This window comes from Carettochelys insculpta, chromosome 9 (assembly GCF_033958435.1).
Source record: "Carettochelys insculpta isolate YL-2023 chromosome 9, ASM3395843v1, whole genome shotgun sequence".
Classification (NCBI taxonomy): domain Eukaryota; kingdom Metazoa; phylum Chordata; order Testudines; family Carettochelyidae; genus Carettochelys; species Carettochelys insculpta.
The window spans coordinates 56,603,235-56,619,533 of NC_134145.1; the positions used below are offsets into that span (position 1 = coordinate 56,603,235).

A 16,299-nucleotide genomic window follows, 5' to 3' on the forward strand; every position below is an offset into this window, starting at 1 on the left:
TCTGCAACCGACACATAACTCGAATTTTCGTGCAAGTAGAGGGGAGATGGGAACCAGGCTGCAGCCTGATTCCAGCTCCCCTGGACTTGCAGGAGCCAGGAAAGTGACAGGCCCAGCAGGGCTAGTCAGTTTCCTGGATCCCAGAGTGGCAGGGAGCCAGGGACCAGGAGGCAGGCTAGTTCCCTTCTTATTGCAGCTTGTGGGATCCAGGCAGCAGCCTGGCTCCCAGCTCCCCTCAGCTTGCAGAGAGGGGAAACTGAGCAGGGCAGCTGCCCCAATAAGTTTCCTGGCTCCAAGGAGTGGACATGAGCTGGGATTCAAGATGTCCCTGGTTCCCAGCTCCCCTCCACTGGCTATAGCCACGAAACTGACCAAGGCTGCTGCCCTGCTTAGCTTCCCCTCTCTGCAAGCTGAAGGAAGTCTGAAGCCAGGCTGCTGCCTGGTTCCCAGCTCCCCACCACTCTGGGAACCAGGAAACTGCTCCTGTCAGTGGCAGCAGCCTGACTCTCGGCTGTGCCTCTGACAGGAGCAGTTTCTTGTCAGGGTGACAGCTGCGAGTCAGGCTGCTGTCCCTGATGCAAGCGGTTTCCCTGCTCCTGTCAGGGGTGGCTGTTGCATTAACCTGAGACACGCACCACTTGATCCCTTGTATCTCGAGGGTTGACTGTAATGATCCCATTCAAGAGCATCTAAGATCCAGGTACCTCTGTGGCTGGAGCAACAGTCAGTGATCTCTTACACCTACATACTTCTCTGTGGTAGGTATACACACAAGTACACCAAATATGAACATAAGAACGGCCACACGGGATCAGACCACAGATCCATCTAGCCCAGTATTTTATCTTCTGACAGTAACTAATGCTAGATGACCCAGAGGGAATGAACGGAATAGGTAATGATCAAAAGAGATCTGTCTCCTGTCTCCTATTCCCAGCTTCTGACAGAGGCTAGGGACACCATTCCTGACTATCCTGGCTAATAGCTATTGATGGACCTCTCCGCCATGAAACTGTCTAGCTCTTTTTTGAACCTTTTATAATCTTGATATTCACAACATTCTCTGCAAAAATGCCATAGGCTGACTGTGTGTTGTGTGAAGAACTACCTCCTTTTGTTTGTTTTAAATGAGCTACCTATTGATTTCATTTGGTGACCACAAGTTCTTGTGTTAGGGAAAAAGTTCTCCATTAACTTCTTCCACACCAGTTGATTTTATAGACCTCTATCAAAGCCCCCATTCACCCTCTCTTTTAAGCTGAAAAGTCCCAGCCTTATTAGTCTCTCTTCATATGGCAGCCCATTCATACTCTCTAATAACTTCTGTTTCCTTATTCTGAACATTTTCCAATGCCAGTATCTTTTTTGAGATAAGGCAACTACATCTGCACACAGTATTCAAGATGTGGGCATCCCATGGATTTATACAGAGGCAGTGAGATATTCTCTATACCTTTCCTAATGATTCCTGACATTCTTTTTGCTTTTTTGACTGCCAAAATAAGGGAAGGAATACTTGCCAGACAGAGGCAAATGGAATTTTAGTTATGAATAACGACTACCTCCCTAGAACAGATCAGCCTCACCTTTCCAGTGCTTTAGAAAGTGCTTTTTGTAGATTAGTTGAGGCAGCTGGGAAAGGGAACTTCACAGCAATGCTTCTGCAGTAGTAGAAAATTGTGGTCAGGTGGTCTCCTTTGGAGGAAGCTAAAATAGCCAACTGATTATAAGGCTGACCTGGAGGGGGGGAAAAAGAGGACGACCGTTTCTCATTAAGTGAAGTGAGTTTTTCTTCAAAGGCAACCAAATCTTTTCCCTCTGTTTGGTCAAAAAACATATTTTAATCTAAATCTTGGCTATTAGGACAGGAAGCTTCCATTTAAAACCTATACATCCTTTATGCAGATCAGATTCACATTTATTGGCTTAACCAGTTACCCAGCCCCATCTCAGCACTGCTGTAACAAGCAACAGAAGTCATGATATGAAATTCAAACTTTTCAGAAATCCACTAATGTAAAAACAGATGCAAATCTCTCTTTCTATATACATTTATTATAGCGTGTATCTGTTTATCTGCACAGGTTATATTTGTTCACAAACTTCTCTTAAACCATAAGAGCTACAAGCACAAAATTCGGTACCCAATTTCCTCTTACCCTAACTTAAACCAAGGTCAGGGTTTAACTGTGCCTGGAAAGTGACTGAAATTCAAGATTTCCCAGAGCATGGGAAGGTAGGGGCACTGAGAGGAGGGATGACGTACTTTAGATTCATGACCAGGAGCAGTAATTCTGCAGAGTGACGACTGGGGGCAGCCACAGCAGGAACACAGTGGCCACATGAAAACAGAGCTCTTCAACTTGACCACCATCCTACAGGTAAGTGTCCCTCTGCCAACCTCTGACCCACCCCCTTCCCCAACAAACATGAGGATAGGTGGGGACAGACCAGGAGCTTTGGCCTGATCTGGCCCCGCAAAAGGTGGGGACATGCATGGGGTCTGGGAGCTGCAGCGTGACCCAGCCCCCCAGCCCAGGGACAGGTGGGTGGGCCAGGAGCTGTAGTCTGACTCTGCCTCCTACCTACATTAAGGACAGGCAAGGAGGGCTGGGAGCCTCAGCCTCCACCCCTTCTCATCCCAGGATGGGCACAGGAGGCTGGGAGCTACTGGCTGACCGAGCCTCCCTCAAGGACTGGTATGGGGGCCTGGAACTGTGGCCTGACTAGGCCTCCCTGAAACTTGTGGGCAGGCAGATGCACTGGAAGCTTCAGTCCATACCGCCATCCCTACCAAAGAACAGGAGGGGTGCAGCTGGGAGCAGAAAAGGGACCTGAGCAATGCCTGTCCATCTGCTAGTGACTTAACAACAAACTTTAACTAAGCAGGAAGGTATAGTCAAGCCCAGGCAAAGTTCTGCTTCTAACATACCCATCAGAATCTATTCAAAGTTACTGGTATAGTACAATTTAAAATACATAGGACAAAAAGGATAGTGCCAAAGATTTAAAAGTCAGTTTTAGAGGACTACTGCAGTCACTGAGTCCTGCTGAGCGTGTCTTATAAAAGCTGTTTGCATTTTTGCTACATAGCAACCTGCAATAAACAGGCATTTCTATTCTATTTACTGTAATTAAATTATTTATATTCAGTCAGAGATAACTACCCCTGCATAAGAGACATTAGGAGGAAAAGAAAGAGTCAGAAAGCTGAACTACAGAACCTTCACAACCTCGTTATGAGTAACTTAGAGATTTGCTATGAATTACTGAATATTTATTATTAACTATTAAAGAAAATGAAGAATGAATCCCATAATGCTTGTTCATTTAACAAATATAGTATAGTTTTAATACTATTTCATACAATAGGCATAAATGTAGCTTAGCATATTCTGTAACATAAGTCTTAATACTGTAAGGCCTCACTATAATATTCTGCTATTAACCTTTGACAACTGAAAACAGATTGTGTGTGAAGTATGGTTTATGCAGATGAGTGAAATGTGACTATCCTGGATCTACTGTAACTTGTTGCTGGCATTTTTTTTTAAAATAGCCAAGTTCTCAAAACTATTTCTCCCTTCTCTATTGGAAAAAAAAAAAACAGTTGCCTTAAGCACTGATTTGAGATAGTGAACTCAGCAGAGGCATCTCTGACTCACCATTGGAGGGAACAAGCTGAGCAGCATGTCTATAGTAGGACTCTGCCTGGCTGGTCTGATTCCTATAGCGAGCTGAAAAAGGAAGGAAAGTTTAGGCAGTAGTTTGTCTTGCTGCTCAGATGACAAACTCTCCTCAGCATTTCACAGTGTTTGATTCTGCAGATTACAGATAAATGCACCTTACTTGAGGAGATCAATAAATGTCTTACAAATATTTTAAAACAAACAGCAGACGTACATCCCGACTGTCCAAAACAGTACAAGGAACTTCAACATACTTTTAGTTGCCCTCCCTTTCCCACCCCTCTTTCGGTGCCAAAAGTCAGATTTTATTCAGTAGCCTCAAATACAAAAGTTGTGAATGCTCCTTGCACCTCGACACTAGAATTATTCAGCACCTGGACCAAATGCTAGGTTATTTTAAAGTAGCCACAGGTTACCTTTTAAAACAGGGGTAGGCAATGTGGCTTGCTGGCTGGACACAAGATGCTAGGATTAGCTTATTAGCCACCTGGGTTTTAAAATAATCCTTCTTAGTGTAGACCACATAATCCAAATATGTAAAACACCACAATGCAATAAACCTGTTCAACTTACACTGTACCTGGATGCAAAACAAAACAGCCAGGGCTATGAAAGTTAGACTTCTCACCATGTTCTTTGTAGGAAAGATTGTTTAACACAGAGATTATCTAGCATGAATGCCTGTTAAACAGGACACCTTGTTTCAAGACATTCTTGAAATAGCTCTTGCAATATAACAGGGTTCTACTACACTACAACAAACAGATCTCTAAATGAAAACACAAGTGTCAGCAAACCATATGAAAGCTGCTCTTCATAATATGATTGCCTTCCTGCTCACTCTTGCAAGGGATCTAACATCCCAGCATCACATTTCAGACCTCTCAACCTGTTCAAGCTGTTCGGTCTACATGCAGCAATTCAAGGCAGAGTACTTGGTCTAGCAGTGGCACAGATGGTGCGGATTGCCATCCAAGTTTAGGCTATACAGAGCATCTCATCTCTTCTTGCTCCAAACACTCACCAATGTCTCCAAGGTGGACAAGGCAGTGCTGGCAGATGTATGAGCAGGAGCTAGACTGTGGCTTCACAATGGCGCTGGTGTGCATCTGTTTATTGCTGATAATTCCCAGCTGGGAGGACTTCACACGGCAGGGCAAGTCTACATTAAACACTGTGCACAGCTCCTGTAATAACTAGAAGAAAAGCCCCAGTTTACTCATAAAAATCAGACAGTAATCAACACAGCAATGTAGCAGCATGCAGCAGTGCAAATGCTATCGCTTCAGAGTTGCATATTGCACCATGCAGAAAACCTCCTTAAATAAGGCATGGTCCCCCTTACCTCACTGCCCAGAAATAGATAAGTAGGGAGCAAATGCAGATCTCGTGGTAATTATTTAATATTTTCTGAGAACAGCAGTTATTGGTAAGGTTTTCCCTTCAAACCTTACTCCCAACTCCAACAATTAGCTTGGGTAAGGAATTCAAAGAAAACACTGAATTACTAGAGAATCACTTTCTTGAATGGGCACCTGCATTATTCTTAAGTTAAACACTAAGGTCTAATGGATACACATTATGCTTCAAAGCTGCCATACAGATACATAAGGAGTAGGGATATTCATGGTTAACTGGTATGGACTAGAGCAGCTCTGGTCCTGCTGCAGGCTGGGGATGCTCTGCAGCAAGGGAGGCTTCTCCAGATCATCCAGGCTAGAGGGGTTCCCCCCACCTTCATGCCCCTCCCACCCATTAATTAGTTAATTAAATGGGATTTTTACATCCCTAATTAGGACCTGAGCAAAAACATACTTCAGAGACTGAATTCAATGGCCTTTAAAGACAAGACACTGTAAATTCTCTGTAGCAAATCAATGCATTGTGTTGTGTTATCTATGGATGGATACTGATTCCCCTTTACACTGGTCCAAATAGTTCAAGAAACAGGCTTTAAGATACATTTCTTACACTTTTTGCTCTCAACATAAAAGCTAAGAGTAAGTTTTATAGTCGGTGTAGGATCACTGACTTAAAATACTGTAAATGAAATTCATGGTGAAGGAAATCCAAGATGGGAGGCGAGCATCACCTTTCCCCGCCTTCTTCAGGAAAGAAGCTTTCATGTCCAACTGCAGGAGGCAACGATAATATAATTAAAACTTAAGTTGTTAATTAGACTCTGGAAATTACTTGGGAAGTACTTGGCTTGGGCTTTAATATCTTGGCAAGATTCAAGAGTCTCTCAAGGAAAAAAACAAACACCACACCGTATTCATAACAAGGCAAATACTGAATAAGCAGCCTTCAGCAACACAGAAGACTTGGGTTTTTAACTTCAAATGTTATATGATGAAAAAAGGACAGTCCTGAAGTGGTCTTGAGATGAATAAAGAACAATAATCCAGAAACAGACATTACATTGCTGGAACAGATAAGAGCATTTCTTCCATTTGTCCTTTTAACAATAATTCAGAGAAAGTCTTTGAAGGCACGTAAACTCAAAAATTCTCTTCCCATGTGCCTTTGTATATCAGAATTGCCACTAAGGAACAAGAAGGGACTACTTATGTTAGCTGATATCTGTGCAGACCAAAGACATAACATTGTCCTCTGAATGTTCTCCAGCTGGAGATATGAAGGGTCACACAGAAAATGGCCAAACTATTATGGATGGATAAGCAGAATGTTTCCATTCCCAGAGGAAGCCCAAAAAGGAACTTTATCTGGTACAGCTGATGGCAATTGGAAGCTCAGATCCCAAAGTCCTTGGATCCGATGGTCTTCAACAACTTTCTCAACTCTTTTATAATTGTGAAAGCTCTATCACTATCATTTCGGAATGACCAATTCAAAGTCAGCAGTTTTATAATTTTTTCAAACAGTCCCCATAGGCCTCATCTGATCACCACAAAACCATCTTCCCAACTCCAACTGGTGTTCCTTCAAGACTGTTGAGGGATCAGTAACAGTAGTAGCTGTGTTTACAAAGATTATATGCAAAAAACCTACTTTAAAGGATCACTAAGGTTACAAACTCAAACACTTTGTGCAGCAAAGGAGACCTTTCCTTTGTCACATGAACTAGAAGGCATATAGTGGATTGCAGAAAAGGACAGTCTCATGGATAAGGAAGTTGAAAGCTGATGTGGAAAAAGGGATTCAATCCCTTCTTCTGCCAGAGTTCCTACCGGATCATTTAAACCACACTTTTGAAAAGGTAGTCAACTAACTGTGTTTCTTATTTTAAGGGTGCTTGATGTGAGACTCCTGGTCTGATTTTTAAAAGTATTTAACACTCACTGCTGCAACTCGGAACAATGGGAGCAGTGCTTTGAACAGATGAAGACTTCTATAATGCTAAATACTTCAAAAATCAGTTTCTAGGTGTCTCAAATTGGACAGAATTTAGCAGATATTTGACTTAACTCTGTCTTTGTTCTTCATCTCAAAATGGGGATAATGGCCCCTCATCTCACAGAACTGGTGCTGAAACTTCATTGTAAAGCTCTGAGATATTATAGTGATGAGCACCACAGAAAAACCTACAGAGAAATTAATTACTCTGTCCAGAGAGCAGGATTTGAAGAATGAGCAGGAAATATGGCCTGGAGCCACACTTGGCAAGGAGAAAGCAAAACACTGAATAGCTACTCATTAATTATACTTTTCTCTCTTTTCTTAAAAAACCTCCAAAAAACCTTCTATCATAGACCATCACATTGATCCGCACATGGGTCATCAGCAGGAATGGAACCTTTAGTTCCACCACACAGACCTCTGTCATTGGAACTAAGAGCGTAGTAGTAGGTTAATCTTTATTTGAACCAGAACTACACACACATTTGCTAATGGATTTCAGATATCAGCAGGCAGGAGGAGAATGGACTTTGAATTCCATTGCAGGCTTTGAAGAGGAGTGTACTCTAAAGGGCACAGACTCTTCTGCCCCTCCCCACTACAGCTTCACACCTCTTCCCTGACCCCTAAAACCTGCCCTGTTCTAAGTTCCATCTCCATCCCAATGCTGGCTCTCCATCATTGTGATTCTCCTAACCTAGCTGGACCCAGTCTCCACTCTTCAGGCTTCTAACCCCATTCCCTTTGCCCAGTAAATTGTTGCCTCCCCCATTTATTCTCCTTCCTTTCCCAGGCTTCTTATCCAGTCATTCCCAGCTCCTTCTGCAAACTCACTGGTTTCTTCCCCTGCCTTCTAAATGCCTACTCAAATTTCTGATCCCTGTTAGCTTCCATTCCCCCTTCCTGGGCTTCACCGAGACTAAGAATCCTCCCCTCCTTTGACTCCTTTTGCCCAAGCAGCTCCACTTGTTCGTCGTGCCCCAGTCCCTTCTCAGACCTCTCTCCTCTTCTCCTCCTCATCCCACTGATTCCCCCATCCTAGTCTCCATGCTTCCGACAGCCTTCAATCACAGTCTCTGCTCCTAGGTTCCTTGTCCCAAGTCCTTCTCCACAACAACCTCAATGTATCTTCTCCCTTCTACAATTGATCAGATGGTTTCCTCCTCCGTGCTGCATGGGTGCCAACAAAGGGGAGCATTGAGTATAGTAGAAAAACAGGTTCCCTGATCTTTGTTCCAGTGCCCAGTTCTATCCTCATGCAGAGTAGCTAGGAACAGTTTCACAGACAGTCCTTTTGAGCCCCCACAGTCCTAGAGCATGTTAAGTTTACTCTGTGGGGATGGTGCATACACAATCTAGTCAATAATATGTGCAGTGAGAGGCTCAAGCATGCCTAGTGTACATACAATCTTCAGAGATTTTTAACAGTTAAAATCTAGCAAGCACAAACTGCAATTTATCAAAGCCTCTTCACTTGGCCATATTTGGGTAGATTTCCAGGGGGATTGCAAAAGGCATATCATGAAATTAAGACCATGCCTGCCAAATTTCACGTCCCTGTTCCCAAGCATAAAGACAACAATACTTTCCAAAGAAAAGGTTCTCAGATTCTTCCCTTCCCCCCCCCCCCCCACACACACACATTGGAAACAAGTGTGTTTTTCCATAGTTTTGATTAGAAACAGCTGAACAGCTTTGGCTGAAAATTTAAAAAAAAAGCGCCCAGGCAGTCACCCAGCATAGAAAATTTCAGCCTAAACCGTTAAAGTTTGGCAAAAGTATAAGCAACTGAATACGGGCTCTTACAATGAGAAGCATCAGGAAAACTTAGTAAAAAGCTGGTTTACCAGCCTCACCTCTAATAAATGTTACCATTTTTATATTCAGACTGTTGCAGGAATCTGGAATGAATACTTCATGCTCTTCCCTCTCCATATATAATATTAAATAATTGTTCGAGTGCATTATGGAAGCGTGTCTGCCTTAAGCATAAGCAAGTGCTGGAGAGAGCATAATAGATGTGGCAAATGAACCATACAAGCTAAGCAGAGGAGCTACTTACATTCGCTGTCAGGGCAAAAAAACCTCTTGCTCCAAGGTTGTACATTTGTACATAGACTAGTGTTTCAGAACTCACCTGAGTGTAGAAACCACTAGCTGCCTCTAGGAACAAAGAAAGGTTCGCCTGAACTTCACTCCGATTTGGGTTCGCTCGGTTCTTTGCCTGCCCCTGAAGTGTTGTGATCTGATTCTTGAAAGCATGATTCCAGCTGAGAACAAAACACAATTCTGTCAGCTATAGCAGTGACTCACTGGGCAGACACTGAGCTTCCGAGAATGTGAAAAAAGAGTTATAATTAGAAGACACCTGGCACCAACATCATCAAATCTCTCCACTTATTCTAGTGCCTTAATTTTTCCCTTTTACAATGGAACAGAATGTGCAATGGAAACCTAAAGTCAAACAGGGAAGAACTGCAAGCTTACCTCATATCTCCAAAAAACAAATAGATTGTTTGAGGCATTAACACTTATTTGACACCAACACTAACCAACAGATCAAGCACAATTGTCATAAAGGTTTGACCATTAGCCATTTGGATAGGGCTAGAGAAACTGTTCAGGAACTGAACATCCAGCAGCTTTAACAGCATGATCTCCCAGGTGCTTTGCCAGGAACTGTAGGAAACGTATACCTCTATCAAACAAGCCTGGTACAAAAATGATGCTCCTATTTCTCATATAAAAATCTAGTAGTAGAAGCTGAGGAACAATCTAGCAAGATCCCCAGCTGGCTATGAGGAAATCTTGCTGAATACCCTCTAGATCATCATTGTTGAATGACCTCTCCCCAGTTTCTGCTATGGAGTCTTTGTCCCTATATTAGTATGAATGTACTTTTGAAGCTCCATCACCAACTTCCCAAACATTCAGAATGGCAATGTTAGGGAATACATCCTCCTCTTCTGCTCTGTCTTTAAGAGCATAAGAATGGCCACTCGGGTCAGACCAAAGATGCATGTATCCTAGTATCCTATGTTCCGTCAGCAGCCAGAGCCAGGTACCCTTTCATTGATGGTAACAGGGACTGCCTCTCTTTTCTCCTCCCTTCAAACGCACACAGCTGATGGAGGCTCAATACCACAACTCCTCACCTTACAGCAGGATCTTGATCAGTGATGACTGCACCACTCTTCCCTGCTATAAGTAAAATGCTGATCGCAGGGATGCTCCCAGGTTGTTTTACTAACACATAGTGCTCTAGTCCTGTGCTTCAAAAAAAGAAGACTGCCAATCTGCAAGGAAGGGTGGCACTTCCTTCTCTGTAAGTTAGAGCTGATGCCACTGGGTAAAAGCAAGTGTGGTTTTCAGTCACTTGTTTTGAGTTCTCTCGGGCTAGATCCCATCCCTGACCTCAGTGGAAGTTACACCATAATTACTAGGGCTGAGTACCCAGCCTTCACAGCAAAGACTATGTGGCAGAGCAGCTCCCCTTGGACATGGGCGGGCAGGGGGAGACTTCACCAGTTTGATTAAAAAAGCAAGTCTGTGGATCAGAACCCTTGAACAAGTTTTGGGGAAAGCTGCAGAGATTTCACTAGAAATCAAATACAATAAAACCCCGTTTTATGTGATTTTAATTCATGCATTTATTGGATTAATGGGAGTCAAAATGAATGAGTGAATGTTAAAGGGAAACCCTAAATGTACCTCATTCACGTGTATATATAGATATATATAGATCTATATCTCTCTCTCTCTTATATATATAGATATAGATATAGATATATATATAGATATATATAGATATATATAAATAAAAACACCTGCTCCTGGAGTTCCTGGCAGCTGTGGGCTGGCCAGAGCACAGCTCCGCCACCAGCTCCACCCCCCAGGGGAGCTACCTGGCCAGGGGGAATCCCCAGCAGCAACAGGGCTGGGAGCTGCAGTGGCCAGGGTGAATCTCCCGCAGCAAAGCAGCTGTGAGCCAGCCAGGTGGTGCAGCACTCCCTCCGCAGGCTCCAGCCCGTGGCTTCCCCAGTGAGTTAAGTGTAACCTCCTCCAGCTCGCCACTCCAGGCAGCCAGGGAGAAACTGCTCTGCCATGGTTGTTTGCCCATGTAGCTCCCCCAACTAGGGGAGCTGGGGGACAGACAACTGCAGCTACCTGGTTCCTGGCTCCCTGCCACTCTGGGAGCCACGAAACTAATAAGCATTGGTGCACTTGCCAGTTTCTTCGCTCCCCCTAGACCAGGGGAGCCAGAAGCCAGGCTCTCTCCCCAACCCCAACTTGCACAAAATTTGAGTTACACAAGAGCACACAGGACCGCAACCCTCACGTAACTTGGGGGTCTACTGTATTCAAAATACATTTACTCAAACTTCCGCTTACAGAAAAATGGAGCCCATTTTCTAGGTTGCACCCACATCTCTACACATCTTGGAAGGATCTTACTTTAGTACAGATAATTAGTGAACTGATTACAATACTTACAGGTCCTGTTCCACTTTCTTGTCTAAAGCATACTCCAGATCAGTTACTAGCATTTTCTGGTACAAGTCCTGCAGCGCTTGTCTGGACGTCCAGACTTCAGCTGGACCCAGCTTCGAATCTGACCATCAGGAAAGAAAACCCACAAACCGATTTACCATGTCCCTGTATACAGAACAGCATCATTTCCATCGATTTTTCCAATGCCAGCCCCAGGAAAGAGAACACCATGTCATGCTGCTTCCCTTCAAGTACAGCTTCATTAGAAACCAAACAAACCTAGGAACATACACCAATATAAGGGAGACATTGGTAGGCTTTGCAGCAAAGGACCAAAACTACAAGCTGCTAGAAACCAGAAGACTGCACATGAATTTCATATGCAAATTTTACCAAAAGTGTTTCATGATATTTACTGCATCTCTGACAAAAGAATTCAAGTTGTTGCTCATGAATTTATGTAAAACAACAACAGCAATGTCATCTTGTAAAAGCCAGAAGATAGATGTTGAAAAGCTGCATTTTAGCACATCACAGCTATATTTGGGGCACCCATAATTAAGTGTTTGGCGCAGCAATTCCAGCATCTTTAGTGCTAGAAACTATAGATTGGCTTTCTCTCTTACTGAGAATATCTGCTATTCATTTTTAAATAAGTACCAGATCACTCATAACCCAACACATGTGTGGTAGGTTAAGTCCTGCTTTCCCCTCCCAGCTGGAAGACAGGACTCATCCTATGTCAGGTGGTGGGAGAGGAAAGGATTTGTCTCTCCGTAAATATTTTAAGGCACTGCATGCAAGTTTTAACTATTTACATTTCGCCATTTATTCACACTGAAAGGTGAAACCTTTAAATAAGACACTCACTACATGCTCAGAGATCTTGGAAACCCCAGATAGTCAATAGATCATATTTAGAAATAATGTTTTGAATACAAAATTTCAATTACATCTCAGTGTCCAAAGTTACAATGAAATTTTACAGCCTGCTTCTTTTTTGCACCTCTTCTCACTCCTACCAGAAATCTGACAAGAATTTTGTGCACTACAGCACAAACAAAAATAGAACTCATACACAATTTTATTAATAGCAATAATAGTGAAACAAGACAATTACCTGTCATGTCAGCCTTCAGGACTTCTGCCTGCCTGCAAGAGGAAGACCGGACAAAACATTAGACCTTAACAGCGAATGACAACGATAATCAAGCTACACCAAACAAGCTAGGGGAATTTGTTGTTGCCGGTTTTTGTATTTTTTTTAAAACAAGCACACTTGCTTGAGAGCAGAGCAAAGACAAGGATTTAGGTCCCTAGGGCTTATGTGTATAGGTAAGTTATACAAATATAAGATGTGAACTTAAACCACTAGAACTTGTCATGTACACATTTACAGTTATAAGAATGGCTTCAGTTTAGGTTGTTGCTTTCAAAAGGGTTTAAGCTAAACTAACAAAAGCCACTCTTGCACCTGAATAAGATTGCCCACATGGGGAGTTATACTGGTATTAATGAATGTTAACTACCTGTAAACACAGTTCTTTGAGAGAGAGATTGCATAGTCACACTCATGGGATATGTTGTCCAGTGAAATTCAAACTATCAAACTCTTTTATAGCAGTGCCTCTTAGGGCACATTTTCACTACAGGCTAGATCCACAAGCAGTGATTGATCCAGCAAGGGTCCATTTATCATGCCTATAATAGATGTGATAAACTGACCTGGGAGCACTCTCCCATGGACTCTCATACTCCACCAAAATGAGAAGAGTGAAGTGGAGTCTACAGCAGAACACCTAACCCTGGTGAAGATAATGTGGTAAGCAAACCTAAATATGTTGACTTCAGCTATATCATTTATGCAACTTCAGCTACCTGACTTGGGTCAACAGCCTATAGTTCTGTAGAAAAGGCCTCAGAGAAGTCACACACCCCGTATCTCTTGAACTGGCATTCCTAAATGTTCTAAGGACAAGGTTATAAAAGGGAACATGGTTCCTTGCACCACTGCAGTTTCTTCTATGGAGTCCAAAAAGAATCTTGATGGAGGAGTAAGAGGAAAACAGAACGACAGACAGGGAATGTGAACATGCAGAAATCATCTTGGAGAAATTAAGGATACTTATCTGTAAGCGAAGTTCAAGTGTGCTCAACATATACCCATTCATGGGATGGTTTGGCAAGGAATACCCCATAAATGGAAGGTGGAACTCCAAGTCCTAATTGAAATCCTGCTCTCCCAAACTGAAAGTCTGATCTAGATACTAGATCAAAAGAGTATTGTGTTGTAAAGGTATACCATAAAAGCCTGGTTTTCTGAATGCGAGATAACTGGTGCATTTGGTTGATTAGCACGCCCAGCCAGGGCTGGTGCCCTGGACACAGCCATTGTCCTGCTGCCACAGGGCCAGCTACCCATTGCCTGGCTTGGGGATACAGCAAGGCCAGCTACCCATTGCCTGGGTCTGGAAGGAGGAGAGGGAGAGAAAATGTGGGGCCAGCTGTCGGACCCAGCTCTTACAACTGGCACATTATCGAATAATAAAGCTTGTTACTGTGCATAGCAGGCCAAGTAACAGCCTTACAGATCTCTGCAAATAGAACATATCTGAACTTGGTCTCTTTCTAAATGCTGGCTGACATAGCTACATCACTCAGGGCCATGAAAAATTTCACTCCTTATTTGATACAGTAAGGGCAACTGAACTTCCACTAGGGCCCACTGAGGTTGACAAAAGAATTCTTCCACTGAACACCAGACATAAAAGAATTCCACTGCTTCAAGGGGACGGATTTACTACAGTAATGAGAACATCCCTTCCGCTGCTGTGGTGTCTGAGACACGATAGTACAGACATATCCTACATACCAAGTCATGAAGCAGACATTACTCTGGCACTGTGACTTAATCCCAACAGCGATATGAATGGATGTTAAACTAAATCTCTCTTCTATGCACTGTCTAACCCATCCAGATAATGTTTGTAAAGAGACAGAGACCTATATGTTTGTCTGCATATGATAGAGACTGGCAAACTGAAAAGGAAGCTTGGTTTCACATCTAATACAGAAAGGACAATTTTTTGATTGAGAACTCAATGTCAAACAGGCTGGGACATTTCTTCCATTGTGACAGATAAACCTTTCAGTGTCACTGCCATTCTGTCCATAATTTCCCAGAAAACTGCTTCAAAAGATGAAGCAATCCCTTGCACTTGATAGTCCACTCGAGGCAAATGCTGCTTGGCTGACAGTATCAGAAATGATAACAGAGGACATGCTCCATGAGAGCAGGTGAAGTCAACAGATTCCAGGACGCTCAGATCAAAGAAAAGTCTTTTCCTCATCTCTAGTGGGAAGGGTGCCTAAGACAATGAGAACACAAAAAAGACTTTTAAGAGGCCAACAAGCACAGAATAGTATCCATGCCAGTAAACAAACTTATGTTCCAGATCTTATCTGTCAAGGTGTGATAATATGTAGACACGATTCCTTCTTATGAGAATGGAACCCAAGAAGTAATTTGGTGTGTCTAACAGATCCAACTCTTCCTCTTATTACAAGTCTGTACTGCACATTATTAAAAACACACTACTATACTACTAAGGCACCTTTTCCCCTCGAGAGATGGTGGTTAGCAGCGGTGGTGAGGATCTATGGGCAGCATTTAAGTCTGCAGCTTCTCTCGTGGCTTATCCATCCAGTATTGGATTTGCCTGGTCAACTGCAATGACCACATGTTAGTCTATTACCGAATGCTTGATTCTGAGAGTTTTTCCTTCTACTAAGACGAAGTTCTTTGGCGTGGTTTGCACATATACTATTGAAGGATGATGTGACCTGTTGTAGCAATCAACAGGTATTTTTTTTCTGATGATGTAGATTCCCAAGACTTTGGATTGATGTTGGATTTTTTCATGGCTTTTTGCGTGTATCCTTTAATCTTACCTTTGGTGTTCCTCTTGTTCTCAACCCACATGACAGTTCACTAAAGACGATTTCTTTGGGAAGATGTTCGTCACCCATTCTTCTCACATGACTAAGCCATCGTAGTCTTCTGCTGTTTAGGATCACTATGAGGCTGGGTAAGCCAGATCTTGACAGGACATCTGCATTTGACACTCTCTTGCCAGATGAAAGTCATTATTCTGTGAGGGTAGCGAAGATGGAAGCTGTTCAATTTTTTTCTCCTGGTTTGAGTAGGTGGTCCATGCCTCTGAACCATATAGCAGGATACTCAATACACATGCCAGGCAGATTAGTATCTTTGTTTTCACTGTCAATTTAGGATTGTGCCATGCTCATTTTGTAAGTCTGCCAAAAATCGTAGCTGCCTTCCTGATTCTGATGTTCAGTTCTTTGTTCATGGACAGGTTTGTGGTGACAGTAGATCCAAGGTAACAATTGTTGAACCACATCTTATGGGCTGTTAACCACAATGACACTGGGTCACTGTGGTATACCTTGAGTGAATACAACAGTTTTCTTCATGCTTATGTCAAGGGAAAACAATTTGCAGGCTTTGGATAGAGAATCCATCAGTGACTATAGCGTGTCTTCATGATAATCCACGAGAGCTGCATCTGCAAAGAGGAGTTCCCTAATGAGAACTTCCTTGACCTTAGTTTTGGCCTTGAGTCTTGTCAGATTGTAGAGAGCCATCTAATCTTCTGTGGAGAAACACATTGCTGCGTGAGTTTTGACATGCGCAATTCAGTAGAACTGAAGATTTAAACACACTACAGGTATGTATACA

At 42.9% G+C, this 16,299-nt stretch overlaps 1 protein-coding gene across 2 annotated transcripts in view; it reads right to left on the reverse strand.

Annotated features, from left to right (window-relative positions):
- Nucleotides 1-16,299, reverse strand: part of SMG7 (SMG7 nonsense mediated mRNA decay factor) — a 110,824-nt gene that overhangs the window by 50,031 nt on the left and 44,494 nt on the right. For both annotated transcript variants that reach the window (XM_075002525.1, XM_075002526.1), the window contains exons 2-7: nt 12,661-12,692; nt 11,544-11,661; nt 9,187-9,319; nt 4,714-4,885; nt 3,666-3,737; nt 1,587-1,737 (exon numbers count right to left, since the gene is read on the reverse strand). In XM_075002525.1, the coding sequence (XP_074858626.1) occupies nt 1,587-1,737; nt 3,666-3,737; nt 4,714-4,885; nt 9,187-9,319; nt 11,544-11,661; nt 12,661-12,692 (678 nt within the window). The remainder of the gene's footprint in view (nt 1-1,586; nt 1,738-3,665; nt 3,738-4,713; nt 4,886-9,186; nt 9,320-11,543; nt 11,662-12,660; nt 12,693-16,299) is intronic.